Source organism: Salmo salar, chromosome ssa02 (genome assembly GCF_905237065.1).
Source record: "Salmo salar chromosome ssa02, Ssal_v3.1, whole genome shotgun sequence".
NCBI lineage: Eukaryota > Metazoa > Chordata > Actinopteri > Salmoniformes > Salmonidae > Salmo > Salmo salar.
The window spans coordinates 11,595,701-11,614,941 of NC_059443.1; the positions used below are offsets into that span (position 1 = coordinate 11,595,701).

The window sequence follows — 19,241 nt, forward strand, 5'->3', positions numbered from 1 at the left end:
GGAAGGTAAGGACTAACAGAACAGGTTTGGAGTGGAAAGGAGGATGGAAGGTAAGGATTAACAGAAAACATTTGGAGTGGAAAGGAGGATGGAAGGTAAGGACTAACAGAACAGGTTTGGAGTGGAAAGGAGGTTGGAAGGTAAGGACTAACAGAACAGGTTTGGAGTGGAAAGGTGACTGGAAGGTAAGGACTAACAGAACAGGTTTGGAGTGAAAAGGAGGATGGAAGGTAAGGACTAACAGAACAGGTTTGGAGTGGAAAGGAGGATGGAAGTGGAGGACTAACAGAACAGGTTTGGAGTGGAAAGGAGGATGGAAGGTAAGGATTAACAGAAAACATTTGGAGTGGAAAGGAGGATGGAAGGTAAGGACTAACAGAACAGGTTTGGAGTGGAAAGGAGGTTGGAAGGTAAGGACTAACAGAACAGGTTTGGAGTGGAAAGTAGACTGGAAGGTAAGGACTAACAGAACAGGTTTGGAGTGAAAAGGAGGATGGAAGGGAAGGACTAACAGAACAGGTTTGGAGTGGAAAGGAGGATGGAAGGGGAGGAATAACAGAACAGGTTTGGAGTGGAAAGGAGGATGGAAGGTAAGGACTAACAGAACAGGTTTGGAGTGGAAAGGAGGATGGAAGGGGAGGACTAACAGAACAGGTTTGGAGTGGAAAGGAGGATGAAGGTAAGGACTAACAGAACAGGTTTGGAGTGGAAAGGAGGATGGAAGGTAAGGACTAACAGAACAGGTTTGGAGTGGAAAGGAGGATGAAGGGGAGGACTAACAGAACAGGTTTGGAGTGGAAATGAGGATGGAAGGTAAGGACTAACAGAACAGGTTTGGAGTGGAAAGGAGGATGGAAGGTAAGGACTAACAGAACAGGTTTGGAGTGGAAAGGAGGATGAAGGGGAGGACTAACAGAACAGGTTTGGAGTGGAAATGAGGATGAAGGTAAGGACTAACAGAACAGGTTTGGAGTGGAAAGGAGGATGGAAGGTAAGGACTAACAGAACAGGTTTGGAGTGGAAAGGAGGATGGAAGGGGAGGACAAACAGAATCTCACATGGTGCCGTGCCGTCGTCCTCAGGTGCTGAGAGATGCTATAGGGCTGCAGGAAAGGACAGACTAATTGAAAAGACAGCAGTGGAGTTGTGACAGATTGTAGTCCTCTCTTCTACCAACAGTACCTCCCTTCTCACCACTGGCCACGCAGTAACTACCTCCCTACTCACCACTGGCCACGCAGTAACTACCTCCCTCCTCACCACTGGCCACGCAGTAACTACCTCCCTCCTCACCACTGGCCACACAGCAACTACCTCCCTCCTCACCACTGGCCACGCAGTAACTACCTCCATCCTCACCACTGGCCACACAGCAACTACCTCCATCCTCACCACTGGCCACACAGTAACTACCTCCCTCCTCACCACTGGCCACACAGTAACTACCTCCCTCCTCACCACTGGCCACGCAGTAACTACCTCCATCCTCACCACTGGCCACACAGTAACTACCTCCATCCTCACCACTGGCCACGCAGTAACTACCTTCCTCCTCACCACTGGCCACACAGTAACTACCTCCCTCCTTACAACTGACCACACAGTAACTACCTCCCTCCTCACCACTGCCCACACAGTAACTACCTCCCTCCTCACCACTGACCACACAGCAACTACCTCCATCCTCACCACTGGCCATGCAGCAACTACCTCCCTCCTCATCACTGGCCACGCAGTAACTACCTCCCTCCTCACCACTGGCCACGCAGTAACTACCTCCCTCCTCACCACTGGCCACACAGTAACTACCTCCCTCCTCACCACTGGCCACACAGTAACTACCTCCATCCTCACCACTGGCCACGCAGCAACTACCTCCCTCCTCACCACTGGCCACACAGTAACTACCTCCCTCCTCACCACTGACCACACAGTAACTACCTCCCTCCTCACCACTGGCCACACAGTAACTACCTCCATCCTCACCACTGACCACACAGTAACTACCTCCTTCCTCACCACTGGCCACACAGTAACTACCTCCCTCCTCACCACTGACCACGCAGTAACTACCTCCCTCCTCACCACTGGCCACACAGTAACTACCTCCCTCCTCACCACTGACCACACAGTAACTACCTCCCTCCTCACCACTGACCACACAGTAACTACCTCCCTCCTCACCACTGGCCACACAGTAACTACCTCCCTCCTCACCACTGGCCACGCAGTAACTACCTCCATCCTCACCACTGGCCACACAGTAACTACCTCCATCCTCACCACTGGCCACGCAGTAACTACCTTCCTCCTCACCACTGGCCACACAGTAACTACCTCCCTCCTTACAACTGACCACACAGTAACTACCTCCCTCCTCACCACTGACCACACAGTAACTACCTCCATCCTCACCACTGGCCACGCAGCAACTACCTCCCTCCTCACCACTGGCCACACAGTAACTACCTCCCTCCTCACCACTGGCCACACAGTAACTACCTCCATCCTCACCACTGGCCACGCAGCAACTACCTCCCTCCTCACCACTGGCCACACAGTAACTACCTCCCTCCTCACCACTGACCACACAGTAACTACCTCCCTCCTCACCACTGGCCACACAGTAACTACCTCCATCCTCACCACTGACCACACAGTAACTACCTCCTTCCTCACCACTGGCCACACAGTAACTACCTCCCTCCTCACCACTGACCACGCAGTAACTACCTCCCTCCTCACCACTGGCCACACAGTAACTACCTCCCTCCTCACCACTGACCACACAGTAACTACCTCCCTCCTCACCACTGACCACACAGTAACTACCTCCCTCCTCACCACTGGCCACGCAGCAACTACCTCCCTCCTCACCACTGACCACACAGTAACTACCTCCCTCCTCACCACTGGCCAAGCAGCAACTACCTCCCTCCTCACCACTGACCACACAGCAACTACCTCCCTCCTCACCACTGGCCACACAGTAACAACCTCCCTCCTCACCACTGGCCACACAGTAACTACCTCCCTCCTCACCACTGACCACACAGCAACTACCTCCCTCCTCACCACTGGCCACACAGTAACTACCTCCCTCCTCACCACTGGCCACACAGTAACTACCTCCCTCCTCACCACTGGCCACACAGCAACTACCTCCCTCCTCACCACTGGCCACACAGTAACTACCTCCCTCCTCACCACTGACCACACAGTAACTACCTCCCTCCTCATCACTGGCCACACAGCAACTACCTCCCTCCTCACTACTGGCCATGCAGTAACTACCTCCCTCCTCACCACTGACCACACAGTAACTACCTCCCTCCTCACCACTGGCCACACAGTAACTACCTCCCTCCTCACCACTGCCCACACAGTAACTACCTCCCTCCTCACCACTGACCACACAGCAACTACCTCCATCCTCACCACTGGCCACGCAGCAACTACCTCCCTCCTCATCACTGGCCAAGCAGTAACTACCTCCCTCCTCACCACTGACCACACAGTAACTACCTCCCTTCTCACCACTGACCACACAGTAACTACCTCCCTCCTCATCACTGGCCACGCAGTAACTACCTCCCTCCTCACCACTGACCACACAGCAACTACCTCCCTCCTCACCACTGACCACACAGTAACTACCTCCATCCTCACCACTGGCCACGCAGCAACTACCTCCCTCCTCACCACTGGCCACACAGTAACTACCTCCCTCCTCACCACTGACCACACAGTAACTACCTCCCTCCTCACCACTGGCCACACAGTAACTACCTCCCTCCTCACCACTGGCCACACAGTAACTACCTCCCTCCTCACCACTGGCCACACAGCAACTACCTCCCTCCTCACCACTGGCCACACAGTAACTACCTCCCTCCTCACCACTGACCACACAGTAACTACCTCCCTCCTCATCACTGGCCACACAGCAACTACCTCCCTCCTCACCACTGGCCATGCAGTAACTACCTCCCTCCTCACCACTGACCACACAGTAACTACCTCCCTCCTCACCACTGGCCACACAGTAACTACCTCCCTCCTCACCACTGCCCACACAGTAACTACCTCCCTCCTCACCACTGACCACACAGCAACTACCTCCATCCTCACCACTGGCCATGCAGCAACTACCTCCCTCCTCATCACTGGCCAAGCAGTAACTACCTCCCTCCTCACCACTGACCACACAGTAACTACCTCCCTCCTCACCACTGACCACACAGTAACTACCTCCCTCCTCATCACTGGCCACGCAGTAACTACCTCCCTCCTCACCACTGACCACACAGCAACTACCTCCCTCCTCACCACTGACCACACAGTAACTACCTCCATCCTCACCACTGGCCACGCAGCAACTACCTCCCTCCTCACCACTGGCCACACAGTAACTACCTCCCACCTCACCACTGGCCACACAGTAACTACCTCCCTCCTCACCACTTACCACACAGCAACTACCTCCCTCCTCACCACTGGCCACACAGTAAATACCTCCCTCCTCACCACTGGCCACACAGTAGCTACCTCCCTCCTCACCACTGACCACACAGTAACTACCTCCCTCCTCACCACTGGCCACACAGCAACTACCTCCCTCCTCACCACTGACCTCACACTAACTACCTCCCTCCTCAGCACTGGCCACACAGTAACTACCTCCCTCCTCACCACTGGCCACACAGCAACTACCTCCCTCCTCACCACTGACCTCACACTAACTACCTCCCTCCTCACCACTGGCCACACAGTAACTACCTCCCTCCTCACCACTGGCCACACAGCAACTACCTTCCTCCTCACCACTGACCACACAGTAACTATTCTGCTATGTGTGGTTGCTGCAAAGTACACATAGTTCAACACACACATACACACACACACGTGCGCACACACACACACACACAAACACGACCCAAACATCACACACAGCTAGACATAGATTTTCAATAATGGATATTCCTGGAAGCTGTAATATTAATATTAGTTGTTTTCTCCTGTAACAGGGTTGAAACCTGATTGTTCCGTTTCCTGGTACATCTGCATGTGAATGCAACAGAGGGCTATGGTTCTGTTCTCAGTGAAAGGACATCTCTAAACACTGAACCCCCCCAGTGGCCCAGCAGGCTACAAAACTGTGCATCCCAGCCAGGCTAAATCAGCCTCTATGTACAGTTTTCATGCTGGAGAATAGTGGCTACGCACATGCACGCACATGCACGCACCGACACACCCACACACACACACACACACACACACACACACACACTTACACGCACACACACACACACACATACCCATGATACACATGCTAATCTGACCAATTCCCCTGACCACACGGTCTTTGTACCAGGGGTTAGTGTTCCCTGGTGAACGTGTGTATTCTCAGTTTAACATCAGCCTTTCCTCATGTATCTCACCTTCATTATACAGTCTGTCTGACATAACGTCCTGCATGTCTTTGCAGCCTTCCGACCCATCTCAGTCGTTGACATTGGTAAATGCAATTCAAACATGTTTAACAGTCGTCGTCTAATTTGAAGTGAATAGTCGGGCATCAAGTTGAAGACACAGATTATACTGAACAGTAAAACAGTCTAACACTAAAAGCAGTCATTTCATATGCAGTGAGCAAAGATCAACAATGACTGGTAGTGTATCGTGCACTAACAGCCACTACTTTGCAAACAGAGTAACCTAGGTAGGGCAGTGTCCCAAATGGCACCCTATTCCCTATATAGTGCACTACTTTTAACCAGGGTCCATATGGCTCTGGTCACAAGTAGTGCAATATGGCTGTGTTTACACAGGCAGCCCAATTCTGTTATTTTTTTTCACTAATTGTTCTTCTGACCAATCAGATCAGCTCTAAAAAAAATATATGATGTGAAAAGATCTGATGTGATTGGTCAAAATACCAATTAGTCAAAAAAAAAATAGATATCAGAATTGGGCTGGCTGTGTAAACAGCCTATGTAGGGAATAGCACTATGTAGGGAATAGTGTGTCGTTTGGGACTACAGCTAGGTCTGTGTGATTTATTAAGTAATTGACTATTGGAGTCTGATGACACTGATGATCTCAGTGTGAATCCATTGAGTCTGGGGTGAAGAGATCCAAGGGAACTCTAAACCAACTCTCAATTACACAACTATTTCAAACAAAGTGTCCAATTACCAACACCGCACCAGCTGACTCTTCACACAGCCAAGCAGCAAACGCTGGCTCTCACACCTCTCTTCTTTCCTCCCTTCTCAGGGGCACAAAGTGAAACAGGGGAAAGAGAGAGAGAGAGAGAGAGAGGGAAGGAGATAGAGAGAGAGAAGATATGTAAATAAAATTATAGAGTGGATTGAAGAACTAAATAGTCACAAATCTAACAACATTTGCATAACGTGGCTTTTGTCCCCAAATTCTTTGTGTCTGTTCCAAATGGCACCCTATTCCCTTTATAGTCCCTATGGGCCCTGGTCAAAAGGAGTACACTATATAGGAAATAGGGGCCATTTGGGATGCATATATTAAGGTTCACATCTAATTAGGTTCCCAGGCTGGCTGGCTGGGCCTGGGTCGTGAGATAACGGGCGTCTGGTAGCAGTAACGGTCTATCGGTGGACTGAACGCCCAGTCTGGTCCCACAGCTCCTCTGGGAACACTTATGACAAATAAGAAATAAGATTCATGTTTTCCCCCAGTCCCCATGCAGTCCCGAGGCTCATGAGACTGTCCCAAATGGCACCCTTAATTCCCTATAAAGTGCACTACTTTTGATCTGGGCCCATAGGGAATAGGGTGCCATTTGAGACGAATCCACAGTCACAGGCTGATCACACGGATAGTTAGGCCAGCTAGGTGATTTTCTCATGAGAGGCCAAGTGTGGTAATAAAAGGCTCCAGGCAGCCAGGCAGGAGAGGAGAGAAAGGCCAGGCTGAACCGGACACATGGGCAGCGGGCTGAGCCAACTGGCCCTCTGGTCCCTCTGGTCCCCAGGGAGCTCCAGACAGGAAGGCCAATTGGTCAAGGATGGGGTCAAAGGGTCAGGAGAATCCCACAGAGACAGAGGAAGGCTTTTTGAGTGAGCGTGTTGGTTGGAAAGAAAATACCCTTGATGTTGACTTCATGCTTTCACCTTATAGACTGGGTTAGCTGTTGCACAACCACTTGCAGTTGTTATGGTAGTTTCTGGTAAATGTAATCCAAAAATGGACATTGATCATCAATACGCCCCTTGCATAACTCGTTGCGTTTTGTGTTTCCCCATATATTTAAATAACCAACTCAGAGGCCTTGTGGTTAGAGTGTCCACCCTGAGATTGGAAGGTTGTGAGTTTGATCCCTAGCTGAGCCTTCCCTGTAGCTCAGTTGGTAGAGCATGGTGTTTGCAACACCAGGGTTGTGGGTTTGATTCCCACGGGGGGCCAGCACAGAAAAAAAATTACAAATGTATGAAATGTATGAAATTGTATGAAATGTATGCATTCACTACTGTAAGTTGCTCTGGATAAGAGCATCTGCTAAATGATGTAAATGTAATACCAAAGACTGTAAAATTGGGACCTGATGCATCTCTGCTTGGTACTCAGCATTAAGGAGATAGATTGGTGGTCCGGCCCTGCGATAGACAAGTGTCCTGTCTACCAGCTGTACTGGTACATCAAGCTGCCTCACTACAGAAACAGGAGATAGACTAGTGTCCTGTCTAGCAGGTGTACTGGAACATCAAGCTGGCTCACTACAGAAACAGGAGATAGACTAGTGTCCTGTCCAGGAGGTGTACTGGTACATCAAGCTGGCTCACTACAGAAACAGGAGATAGACTAGTGTCCTGTCTAGCAGGTGTACTGGTACATCAAGCTGCCTCACTACAGAAACAGGAGATAGACTAGTGTCCTGTCTAGCAGGTGTACTGGTACATCAAGCTGTCTCAGTATAGAAACAGGAGATAGACTAGTGTCCTGTCCAGGAGGTGTTTACTGGTAGATCAAGCTGTCTCACTATAGAAACAGGAGTTCTGCTCCTATGACCCAAGGCTTGAGCAAGGCTACTTACTTCCATGTTTAAAGGGGACATCTGAAGTGACTGTACAACCTATTCATTGGTATATTCTGCAAAATAACATGTTCAGTAAAGTGCCTAGTCTATGCTGATAAAATATGTTTTCACTGAGACAATGCAATCCCCATTAGTACAGTTCATACCATTTTTACTTGATAGATGTTCCTCACACTTGTTTTTCTGTCATGGATGTTTAAAGCACAAAATAGAATAGAATATTTACACAGCCATTACACATCTATCATTTTTACTTCAGTTCCTGTATGTATATGCCATATAACAGCGACAGCCAATTTAAAAACTGCAGGTTGCCGAATCCTTTACAAATTAGAGCTTTGAAACCCTGCAGCAATACAGCAATTTGTCCAGCTCTTCTCCTGGGCTTTGTGAGTCTCCAAGCTGAGCTCGTCTCATGAACAAAACAATAAACATGTTTTTTTATTAACTGAGAAAGTAGAAATATATATGTTAATTCCCAAATACAGGTGCAAGCCACCAGTAGATTGATGTTCTTTCACCTATATCAGGGCACAAGGCCAGACCCAGACCCAGATATGGGAGGCAGATGGTGTGAGTCTTGATATTTATTAAACAATCCAAGAATGGTCGTGGAAGGCAAAAGGTCAGAACCAGTTCAGAACCAGGAGGTACAGTGTGGCAGGCAGGCTCGAGGTCAGGTCAGGCAGAAATAGTCAGGCAGGCGGGTACGAAGTCCAGAAAACAGGCAAGGGTCAAAAACCGGGAGGACTAGCAAAAGAGAATAGAAGCAGGAGTACGGGAAAAACACAGGTTGACTTGAAAAACATACAAGACGAACTGGCACAGAGAGACAGGAAACACAGGGATATAAACACCAGGGGAAATAAGCGACACCTGGAGGGGGCGGAGACAATCAGAAGAACAGGTGAAACTGATCAGGGTGTGACAACCTAAGGTGTCATAGCAACAACATTATAGAGAGGCTCTTCCACTTTTATTTCCAAGGCTCAAACACATATGCATCCCATGTGGCACTCTGTTTCCTATATAGTGCACTACTTTGTACTTTTTTTGTGCCATTTGAGACATAGTCATACACTTAAGTACGACAGTGAACAGAGTACAGAGACGGCCTTTTACAATAGGGCACAACTGATCTTAATGTTCCAGTACGTTACAAATCATATCAAATCACTCCTTACTCCTTACGGTGCCATTAAAAATAGTTGCAAGAACTGCAAATTGGACCAAAGGTTAAGGCTTAGAAATTCCTCTTGTGTCTTTATAATATAAAAGGTTATTGGTCCATTAAAAGCAGCCATATGGAAGGTTCATGGTCAGTACAGGACTCAAGGATTCTCAGAAGTTCTATGTATAGTTGACATACCATGTGCCATGAGAAAAAAAGGCCATCAATCAACTTTAATATCTCTAACAAATACAACCTTCCTCACTTTCCTCCCAGCTAATGCTCCTTTAGGGGTGAGCTTCAGGTACTGTATGTCCGTTGCAATAACAGCAGTGAAATGGGTATGATTGTGGTGTTCAGTTGATGTCTACAGTACATACGACCCACAGTGTAACGTACCTCACAGAGACAACAGTATTCTACTGGATGGAGCTCAACAGAGATGCCTCAGGGCAAACAACACACAGTTGCATCGTGTGTGTGTGTGTGTGTGTGTGTGTGTGTGTGTGTGTGTGTGTGTGTGTGTGTGTGTGTGTGTGTGTGTGTGTGTGTGTGTGCATGTGTGCGTGTGTGAAAACCCTGCATACAATGTCCTACCACATCCATCCATTCAGATGCTCCTTGGGGCAGCAGGTAGCCTAGCGGTTAAGAGCGTTGGGCCAGTAACTGAAATGTCTCTGGTTTGAATCCCCGAGCCGACTAGGTGAAAAATCTGTCAATGTGCCCTTGAGCAAGGAATGAACCCTAACTGCTCCTGTATGTCGCTCTGGATAAGAGCATCTGCTAAATGACTCAAACGTAAATGCCCTTTCAGTTGAAGACATAATAATAATAATAATAATATGATAATAATAATAATGATAATAATAGTAATAATAATAGTAATAATAATAATGATATGACCAGGACTGGGACCACACTGCAGATAATAACGATATGACCAGGACTGGGCCCACACTGCAGATAATAATGATATGACTAGGACTGGGCCCATACTGCAGATAATAATATGACTAGGACTGGGCCCATACTGCAGATAATAATGATATGACCAGGACTGGGCCCACACTGCAGATAATAATGATATGACTAGGACTGGGCCCACACTGCAGATAATAATGATATGACTAGGACTGGGCCCACACTGCAGATAATAATGATATGACTAGGACTGGGCCCATACTGCAGATAATAATGATATGACTAGGACTGGGCCCACACTGCAGATAATAATGATATGACTAGGACTGGGCCCACACTGCAGATAATAATGATATGACTAGGACTGGGCCCATACTACAGATAATAATGATATGACCAGGACTGGGCCCACACTGCAGATAATAATGATATGACTAGGACTGGGCCCACACTGCAGATAATAATGATATGACTAGGACTGGGCCCATACTGCAGATAATAATGATATGACCAGGACTGGGCCCACACTGCAGATAATAATGATATGACTAGGACTGGGCCCACACTGCAGATAATAATGATATGACTAGGACTGGGCCCACACTGCAGATAATAATGATATGACTAGGACTGGGCCCATACTGCAGATAATAATGATATGACTAGGACTGGGCCCACACTGCAGATAATAATGATATGACTAGGACTGGGCCCACACTGCAGATAATAATGATATGACTAGGACTGGGCCCATACTACAGATAATAATGATATGACTAGGACTGGGCCCATACTGCAGATAATAATGACTTGGACCATACTGCTCCCACTCTTGCTTGGCTCTGACTGCACAGCGCAGGCCAGGCCAGGGACCAGAGAAATATGTATCATTTTATCACATGTGACACGTCAACGTTTGGGCTGTCTGTTGAAGCTAATGATTTTTGCTCATCTTTCCCCCCCATCTCTTTCAAAATGATCAAAACTGTATTTGTTAGGGGGTCATATATTAGACTGACACATGGCAGCAATTCGTCTGCTTGGGCGTCTATATAAATGCAATCTCTGGGATTCACACAATTACCCAGGAGTGTGGGATGATCTATTGTCATACAGCAGCGGTCCGCAGCAGATGGCATCAGACCACACTTAGGACTCTACACGCAGTGTAAGAGAACACGCTGGAGGCCTGTTCCCCCTCAGGTCCTCCCAGACACAGCGTGATCCTGCCTCAGATTGTTTATTGCTGGAAACACCAGGGCGGCTCTACTAATTACCCAGCATCCCTTGCCATCCCTCACAGCCCTCCCTCACACTCAGTTTATCACAACTGCAAATGACCACATTCAACAGAGAGCTGTGTGTGTGTGTTTGTGAGTGTGTGCATGTATGTGTGTGTGTGTGTTTGTGTGGTTATGTGTGTGTGTGTGTGTGTGTGTGTTTGTGTGGTTGTGTGTGTGTGTGTGTGTGTGTGTGTGCTTACACAGTGTTCTCAATCTTCCAGTGCACCATAAGTGTGTGCCCACCCCCCCACTCCGCTTTTGTCAAATCTGGGACATTTTATCCGGGAGTTTGCAAATGCAGTCTGCATTATATTTCACTTGGAGTCATCAGAAAAAAAAGGAGGGGGGAAGTGGGTAGATTTTTCTCTCCCAGTCCAGCATTTCTGTCTGTATATATATGCTGAGGTGCTTGATGAGAAGAAGCCTCAGCAATATTTGGTGTTATTGCGACAGCAGGCTGAGGGACAATATACAGCATTCTCCTTCATCTTTGAGTAATGCCGGCTGTTGCTTTCTTACGGGGGGCTGAAAAAAAGCTCACTATTTCATCAATTAAAGGTGTTTTCCGCCGTACTGTTCCTTGTCTTTTGTGTGCGGTTTCATTTTCAGGATGCTTTAGTCTGTTTAGTCAGGGAGGGAAATGATAAAGTGATTGGGAAATGTGATTTCTGTTGTGTAGGTATTCTCTATGTGGAAGACTGTGTGATTTGATACTTGTAAAACAGACTTGCCTTTCTTAATTGCCCCTGAGGGGATAAATAAAGTTGTATTGAATTTAACTTAATTTAATTGGATTGGTGAGATTTCATATAGATCTGTAAACTGTGTAACTGCTTTAATTAAAGTTATTTAAAGGAAAGACAAAGCTTTAAAATGCTCTTTGTCTTGCTTTCTGATGAGACGGTTTCTTTGGGTTAAACGGTGTGACACCAATTATTTCCAATGGATCAAAGGGCTAGGACTCTCTAGAGAAGTATGTTTTTACAAAACATAAACAAACTCCAACTAAGGTAAATGCTCCTTTTCTCCCTCTCCTCTCCCTTCTTCTCCCTCTCCCTTCCTCTCCTCTCCCTTCTTCTCCTCTCCCTTCCTCTCCTCTCCCCCACTCCCTACCTCTCCTCTCCCTTCCTCTCCTCTCCCCCACTCCCTACCTCTCCTCTCCCTTCCTCTCCTCTCTCACTCTCCCTTCATTTCCTCTCCCTTCCTCTCCTCTCCTCTCCCTTCCTCTCCTCTCCCTTCTTCTCCCCTCCCTTCCTCACTTCAGCTCTCCTCTTTCATCCTCTCTCTGCCCCCTCTCCCTTCCTCTCCGCTCCCTTCTTCTTCCCCTCCCTTCATCATTTCACCTCTCCTCTCCCTTCCCTTCCCTTCTTCTCCCCCTCCCTTTCCTCACCTCTCCACTCCACTCCCTTCCTCTCTTCTCCCTTCCTCCCTTCCTCACTTCTTCTCCCCCTCCCTTCCTCACTTCACCTCTCCTCTCTCTTCCTCTCCTCTTCTCTCCTCCTGTAACCCTCATCCTCCTCTCCTCCCCACAGGCCTCTGTCCCCCCTCAGCCTCTCTCTCTCTGTGACAGGACATTCTCCATCTGCTTGCAGGCAGTGTGTACTGGGGAAGCAGCAGCAGCTGCAGAGCCTGCCTGCCTAGTCCCTTTCCTAGCCCCTCTCCTGCCTTCTGCCATCACACACACACACAGGCACCAGCTGGGCACCGTCACCATCCCCGCCACCTCAGCCTCCCCTCCACTGCTAGGCCTGCCTGACTGTCACCTTCACATGTTACCTCACCTGACGGTGTCAATTAAAACTAACAATTCATCTGTCAGCAACAAATCCCTAAAAAGGATTGATGTGATATATTGTTTAAGAGTTTAGAGGAGCTTACAGTAGCAGTACCAGAGGTGAGCTGCCAGAGCTGTACAGCAGAAGTTTCAGCACACAAGTCACCAGTGGTGTCATGTAGCCTGTAGTATAGATCTGAACTTTGCACTGATAGAATCCTAGAAAATGTCCTGATAATTACGTGTGGAATCACAGTACAACAAGCAGGTGAGCTTCAAAGAGCATCCTATCTAGCGTGGAACCTACACATGGACCTAAACGCCTACAGGTAGTGATGTTGCAGTGCAGCTGGTGAATGTACTCTTTAATTGGACATCCTTGAGCCTCTGAAGGTAATTGCTCATATGTTTCTTTTTGATTAGCGAATCCAGATGTTGAACAATACTAGAGGGTCCTTAAACTGCCCAGCTCTCCAAAGTAGGACATCATGCAAGTCCTGACAAACACACAGGTGCAACCTTTGGGGAAGTAGGCTTTAGTTAGGTTTAGGTTTAGTTAGGTGTAGGTTTAGTTAGGTTTAGGTTTAGTTAGGTTTAGGTTTAGGTTTAGTTAGGTGTAGGTTTAGTTAGGTGTAGGTTTAGTTAATACAGTAGGCATATATACAGTATATGCGCATGGGCGTGACATCTAACATATTCATTCTATCTAACATATTCATTCTATTTAACATATTCATTCTATCTAACATATTCATTCTATCTAACATATTCATTCTATCTAACATATTCATTCCCTCTAACTTACTCATTCTATCTAACTTATACAGATATTTGATGGATGGATGCTTTATTGATTAGTGGTGCTGCTGTGTCACAATGCAAACTCAGAATGAAAGCACCTGGGATATTTAGTATTAAAGTTAACCATGAACCCATAATGATCATATGAACATGACAAGAGATACATTATTCATTGTCTAACAGTTGATTTCGTAGAGACCAAAAGCCTTTAGGCTATACACGGTATGGTAATTACGGGGTGAACAGTAGTTACAATTCTTCAAAGAAATGATATGTCATCATAAAATTGCAGGAGAATGTGCACGCATTGCAAAGCTGGAAAGAATCTCCATTCAAAACCGTGAGAAAGTGCTGAATAAAATACAATGCGTTGCATGTAAGCAGGTGCGATGTAAGCCTAGTTTCAATTGATACAGAAAGACTTGAAATAAAACAATCATTTCCATTCTTATCTCCAAAGAACATGATGGTGAGATCCTTACAAATAAAATGAGATGGGGAGATGAGAAGCCGCCTATATAAATAATTATATCCCAATGTTGCTCCCCAGAGATTTCTGATGGATTAAATGAAGCACTTCCATGTCCATCTCCCACCTGATCGCAGCGCCGTATAAATCCCAACAGCTGATCAACTGTCTCCAGACACCAAGCACAGAACACAGAGACAGGCTGCAGCAACAGTGAGAAAGAGAGAGAGAGCAAGAGATAGAGAAAGAGAGAGAGAGAAAGAGAGAGAGAGAGAGAGAGAGAGAGAGAGAGAGAGAGAGAGAGAGAGAGAGAGAGAGAGAGAGAGGTGGAGCGGAGCGGTGACGGTCCATCAACGGACATTAATATATTTCAGCCAAATGTAAATAGGCTACCAATCAGAGTTGGAAATAATTGGAAAGCAATAAATAACGCTGACAAGTGCTGCCCATTTTTTGTTGCACTCTTACAGTACAGCAGCTTCTCTCGTGTTTTTTTTGCATTCTCCTCTATTGGCACGCGGGAGAAAGAGGCGCACTCTGCAGGGTGCTTTCCGCTCGCTCCTCCGTCTTGCGCGAGCCTCTGAGAGGGAGCTATCCAGTGCTGAAGTTGCATTTCTTCCCTTCGCAAGACACGGCATTGCAGGTAGAACAGAGAAACCTAAGCACTACGGGTTGGCTGGGGGTTTGTTTGACTGACTGGGTGTCTGATACTCTACGCAGCCAGGCATCCAAAGCTCAGCCTTAAATATCCAGCTCTACATTGGCGTTGCATGAGGACAGTAACCCTGCCCTGGACGGTCGTTGTTTCGGTGCAGCACCAGAAACATGCCAAGGTCTTTCCTGGTTAAAAAGGTGAAGCTTGATGATTTTTCATCCAGTGATTTTGAGAGTTCTTATGGACGATCCAGGACCGACCTCAGTCTACGGATTCACGATAAAGGTAAATATATAAACATTATTTGTCATTTGGAATGTTGATTTTGTTATATATATATTTTGCTTATTATGCACGGTGTCTTTTTTTGCCACGTTTGCACGTTTTTGCGCTTCATTCATGACTCAATCTGATTCCATTGTTATATTAGTTTTGACAAACACACCTACCTATACATTTGTAGTCTAATTCTAGCCTGTATGTTTTGAAACAAACCAATTGAATGTGGAAATAGCCTATCGCACCTAGCCTACTCGGAGCATGGGGAGGAATGATGCTTGTGATGCTGATGCAAAACTTCTCCACAACCCACAAGTGTGCATCATATGTCTACACTTAGGCACCAGCATGTACACAAGAGATTGTATCGCACCTATATTACCCGTTATGCCTTGGAACACTGTTGATTAGCCCTATTATTTAGACATGATGTCAGTCAGAATGCTGAATCATATTTCATGATGATGTGTCAACTAGCCTATCCATCGCTTCAGACCGGCGGTATAATGTAGCCTAATCATCTCAGTAGGTTATGTTGTTAAATTATGTTTATTCTCACTGTGTGTAATTGGCAACTATAGGTTAACGCATAAAAGGGTCGTGCTTCCAGATAAATAAAAACGTTAAAGACTCGCCTAAAGCGTAATAAACTGCATAGGACGCATAGGCTTTGGTGATAACGTGCTGTAGCCGATTTCAAGTGGAAAAGTGCTTCCTGTAGCTTGTTGCATCTATTAAGCAGATTGTTCCCACTTGAAGAATCCCCACGCGACAATGAGTAATTGAATTAAGATCTTGTTATTTTTCACACCAGGGTACATTAGTGACTACATCAGCCCGTCTGTCTACGATGGAGAAAGCGACGGTGCCATTAAAGTTCCCTCTCCGGAGCCACTCTACGATGGCATCCACAGCGACTACGGCGCCCCGGACTCAGACCAGCCTGACAGTCCGCAGTCGGACGTCACCTCCGGCTACATCAACGGGGACACCGCGGTGAGTGATTGCTACACGGTGGACGCGTTTTACATCACGGACGGAAGGTCACGGAGGAAAGTAATCAGCAGCCCCAGCAGCAGGAGCATACAGCGTCACACATGCAACGAATGTGGGAAAACCTACGCCACGTCTTCCAACCTGAGTAGGCATAAGCAGACCCACCGGAGCCTGGACAGCAAGATGGCCAAGAAGTGCGCAACCTGTGGGAAAGTGTACGTGTCCATGCCAGCAATGGCCATGCACCTGCTCACCCATGACCTCAAGCACAAGTGTGACATCTGTGGCAAAGCTTTCAGCAGACCTTGGCTACTGCAGGGCCACATGAGGTCACACACGGGCGAGAAGCCCTTTGGGTGTGCACACTGCGGAAAAGCGTTCGCAGACCGCTCCAACCTGCGCGCGCATATGCAGACTCACTCCGCTTTCAAGCATTTCAAATGCAAACGGTGCGACAAGACCTTCGCTCTCAAGTCCTACCTGAATAAGCACTACGAGTCCGCGTGCTTCAAAGGCGCGTTCTCGCCCTTGAGTCCTGATCTCGATGACTCTCCATGACGTCCACATTAAAAGTGCAGACAAAACATTATATTTTTGGTTGACTAATTCTGCCAAACCTTTCCTAAAATCCACCTCAACTTCCAGTGGAACCACAATAATAGCACAATTTTTCTGTATTCTCCTTGAAATCCACCCGAAGGAATTACTGATGATCTTCGCATGCACTTAAAAATCCTCTTCCTCCTCCAGTCACGTGGATAGAATATACCTTCCACCGCGCGTAAATATGAACTCATATATTTTGAAATTTGACGAAGATGACAATACTGGATTGCTCCAAACAAAAGTCGAACATTTTAATGTTGGATAATAATGTACTGCTGCAACTGACCATACTCTCCGTTGAGGTAAATGCCATTTATGTTTGTATTAATTAATTAATCTATTTATTTATTTATGTATTTATTTATTTATCTATTTATACATTAGGCTATTTATATGTATTTGTTTATATGGTTTGTCTGACTTACTGGTCTGTTTTTATTTGATACCACTACCTATTCTTTGCACTTTAATGTGTGAATTTGCCAACCTCTCATGAACAGGCCAAAGCGTTTGTCACTTATTCTTCATTTACTACCATTTTAAATGATTGCATGCAAAAATGAAATCTATGCCAATATCACAAGCTTAGGATTTTTTTCTTCTCCAAAATCTAGATAGTATCTGTTGGCAATATTTCTCTTGAAGCCACATGACGAATTATAAAGCAATAATCACTTAATGCATGGTATTTTTGAAAATGATTATGAACTATTACCTACTGTATAGCAGTTTTTAAAATCAGGTATGTTTTACTCCAGTACGCATCTATAGTCATACAAAAAAATACAACATCAGGGAAAATGGCAATGTAGTGTTAGTGAATGAACAAGAAAACGACCACATCCTCTTTTCCTCTAACGTCATGCATTGCCTGCCTCTTATTTCAACAGTAGTGTTAGGATGGTAGGCTTGTAGTCCTTCAGCTCCCAGCATCTCAGAACATGTATCCAAATCTACAGGGCACACATTAAGGTCATACAAAGGTCAAACACCTTCTGGGTCCCCAATAGCACCCTATATTCTATATAGAGCCCTGTGGGCTGTGGCCAAAACTAGTGCACTATATAGGGAATAGGGTGTTATTTTGGGATGAAAAACACTGGAACCCACTATTGACTTAAGGTGGGCAAACTTTGCACTGCATCCACACTCAGCTTGATGGACAAGATGCCTTTCTTTAACCTCATTGGTGTGCCACAGATTTGTCTATAAAAAGCACTTCATTTACACCTTAAAAAGTAGCACAATGAACCTAGAGATTCAGGTAGAAAAAACAAGAACTCGTATTAGCTTGACCTCTGTTTTGTATTTCCAATAAAGAATGAATTAATAATAATTTATTGCAAGAGGCTTTGTAAATAATCCTTTGGATTGAACATTTTTACAGCTGTAAAGAATTAAACAAACCTTATTTCAGGAGATATCTGGAGGGAGGAAAATGTCCTTTCCAGTCAGTATTCATATGATGTAAGCACAAGACACAACAAGGCATTGTCACTTCATAATAAAGAATAATATTAACAAAATCTCTTGTCTGTCTGTTAGTCACTTGTTTTTATTTGTTTGTATCAAATTTCACAATGTATACTATATCACTTTATTAGCCTATATTATATCTTCAAGCATTTGAATCAAAAGTTGAAAGATAATCCTCAGAGTAAAGCATGTCTTCATCATCCTATAGGAAACAGTGCTGTACATGACCTTGTGTTTTAACCATCATCCTTACTACTGTACTGCTCAGAGAGAGAGGGAGAAAGAGAGAGAGAGAGGGAGAGGGAGAGGGGGAGAGAGGAGGGGAAGAGGGAGAAAGAGGGGAGGGAGAGAGAGGGGAGGGAGAGAGAGATGGGGAGAGAGAGTGAGAGAGGAAGAGAGGGAGCAAGAGAGAGAGAGAGAGAGAGAGAGAGACAGAGAGAGCGAGAGAGAGAGAGCGAGACAGAGAGAGCGAGAGTGAGAGAGAGCTACTTGGGTGGCTGCAGCTACTGTAGCATAAGTCAGATGAGGCCATGTAGCCCTTTGAGGGGGCTAAAAGACATTTAATTCCTCATAGATAACCCTTATCACTTGATAGCTCTCTTGACTGCATTTAGAATCAGGTCTATGACCTCAAAATGGATAGACAATTTCCTGGGAAGTCAAATTACAATTTTGGCTGTGAACTTGCTGACACTTACTGAATGAGGGACAAGATAACACTAATTTCTGACATTCT

At 46.3% G+C, this 19,241-nt stretch overlaps 1 protein-coding gene across 1 annotated transcript; it reads left to right on the plus strand.

Moving 5' to 3' along the window:
- The first annotated feature begins 14,798 nt into the window (after nucleotides 1-14,798).
- On the plus strand, nucleotides 14,799-18,524 carry LOC106573706 (transcriptional repressor scratch 1). Its single transcript, XM_014149004.2, has 2 exons — nucleotides 14,799-15,433; nucleotides 16,242-18,524. Exons 1-2 carry the CDS (start codon nucleotides 15,319-15,321, stop codon nucleotides 16,979-16,981), a joined length of 855 nt encoding a protein of 284 aa, XP_014004479.1. The 5' UTR covers nucleotides 14,799-15,318; the 3' UTR covers nucleotides 16,982-18,524.
- The last annotated feature ends 717 nt before the right edge of the window (nucleotides 18,525-19,241 follow it).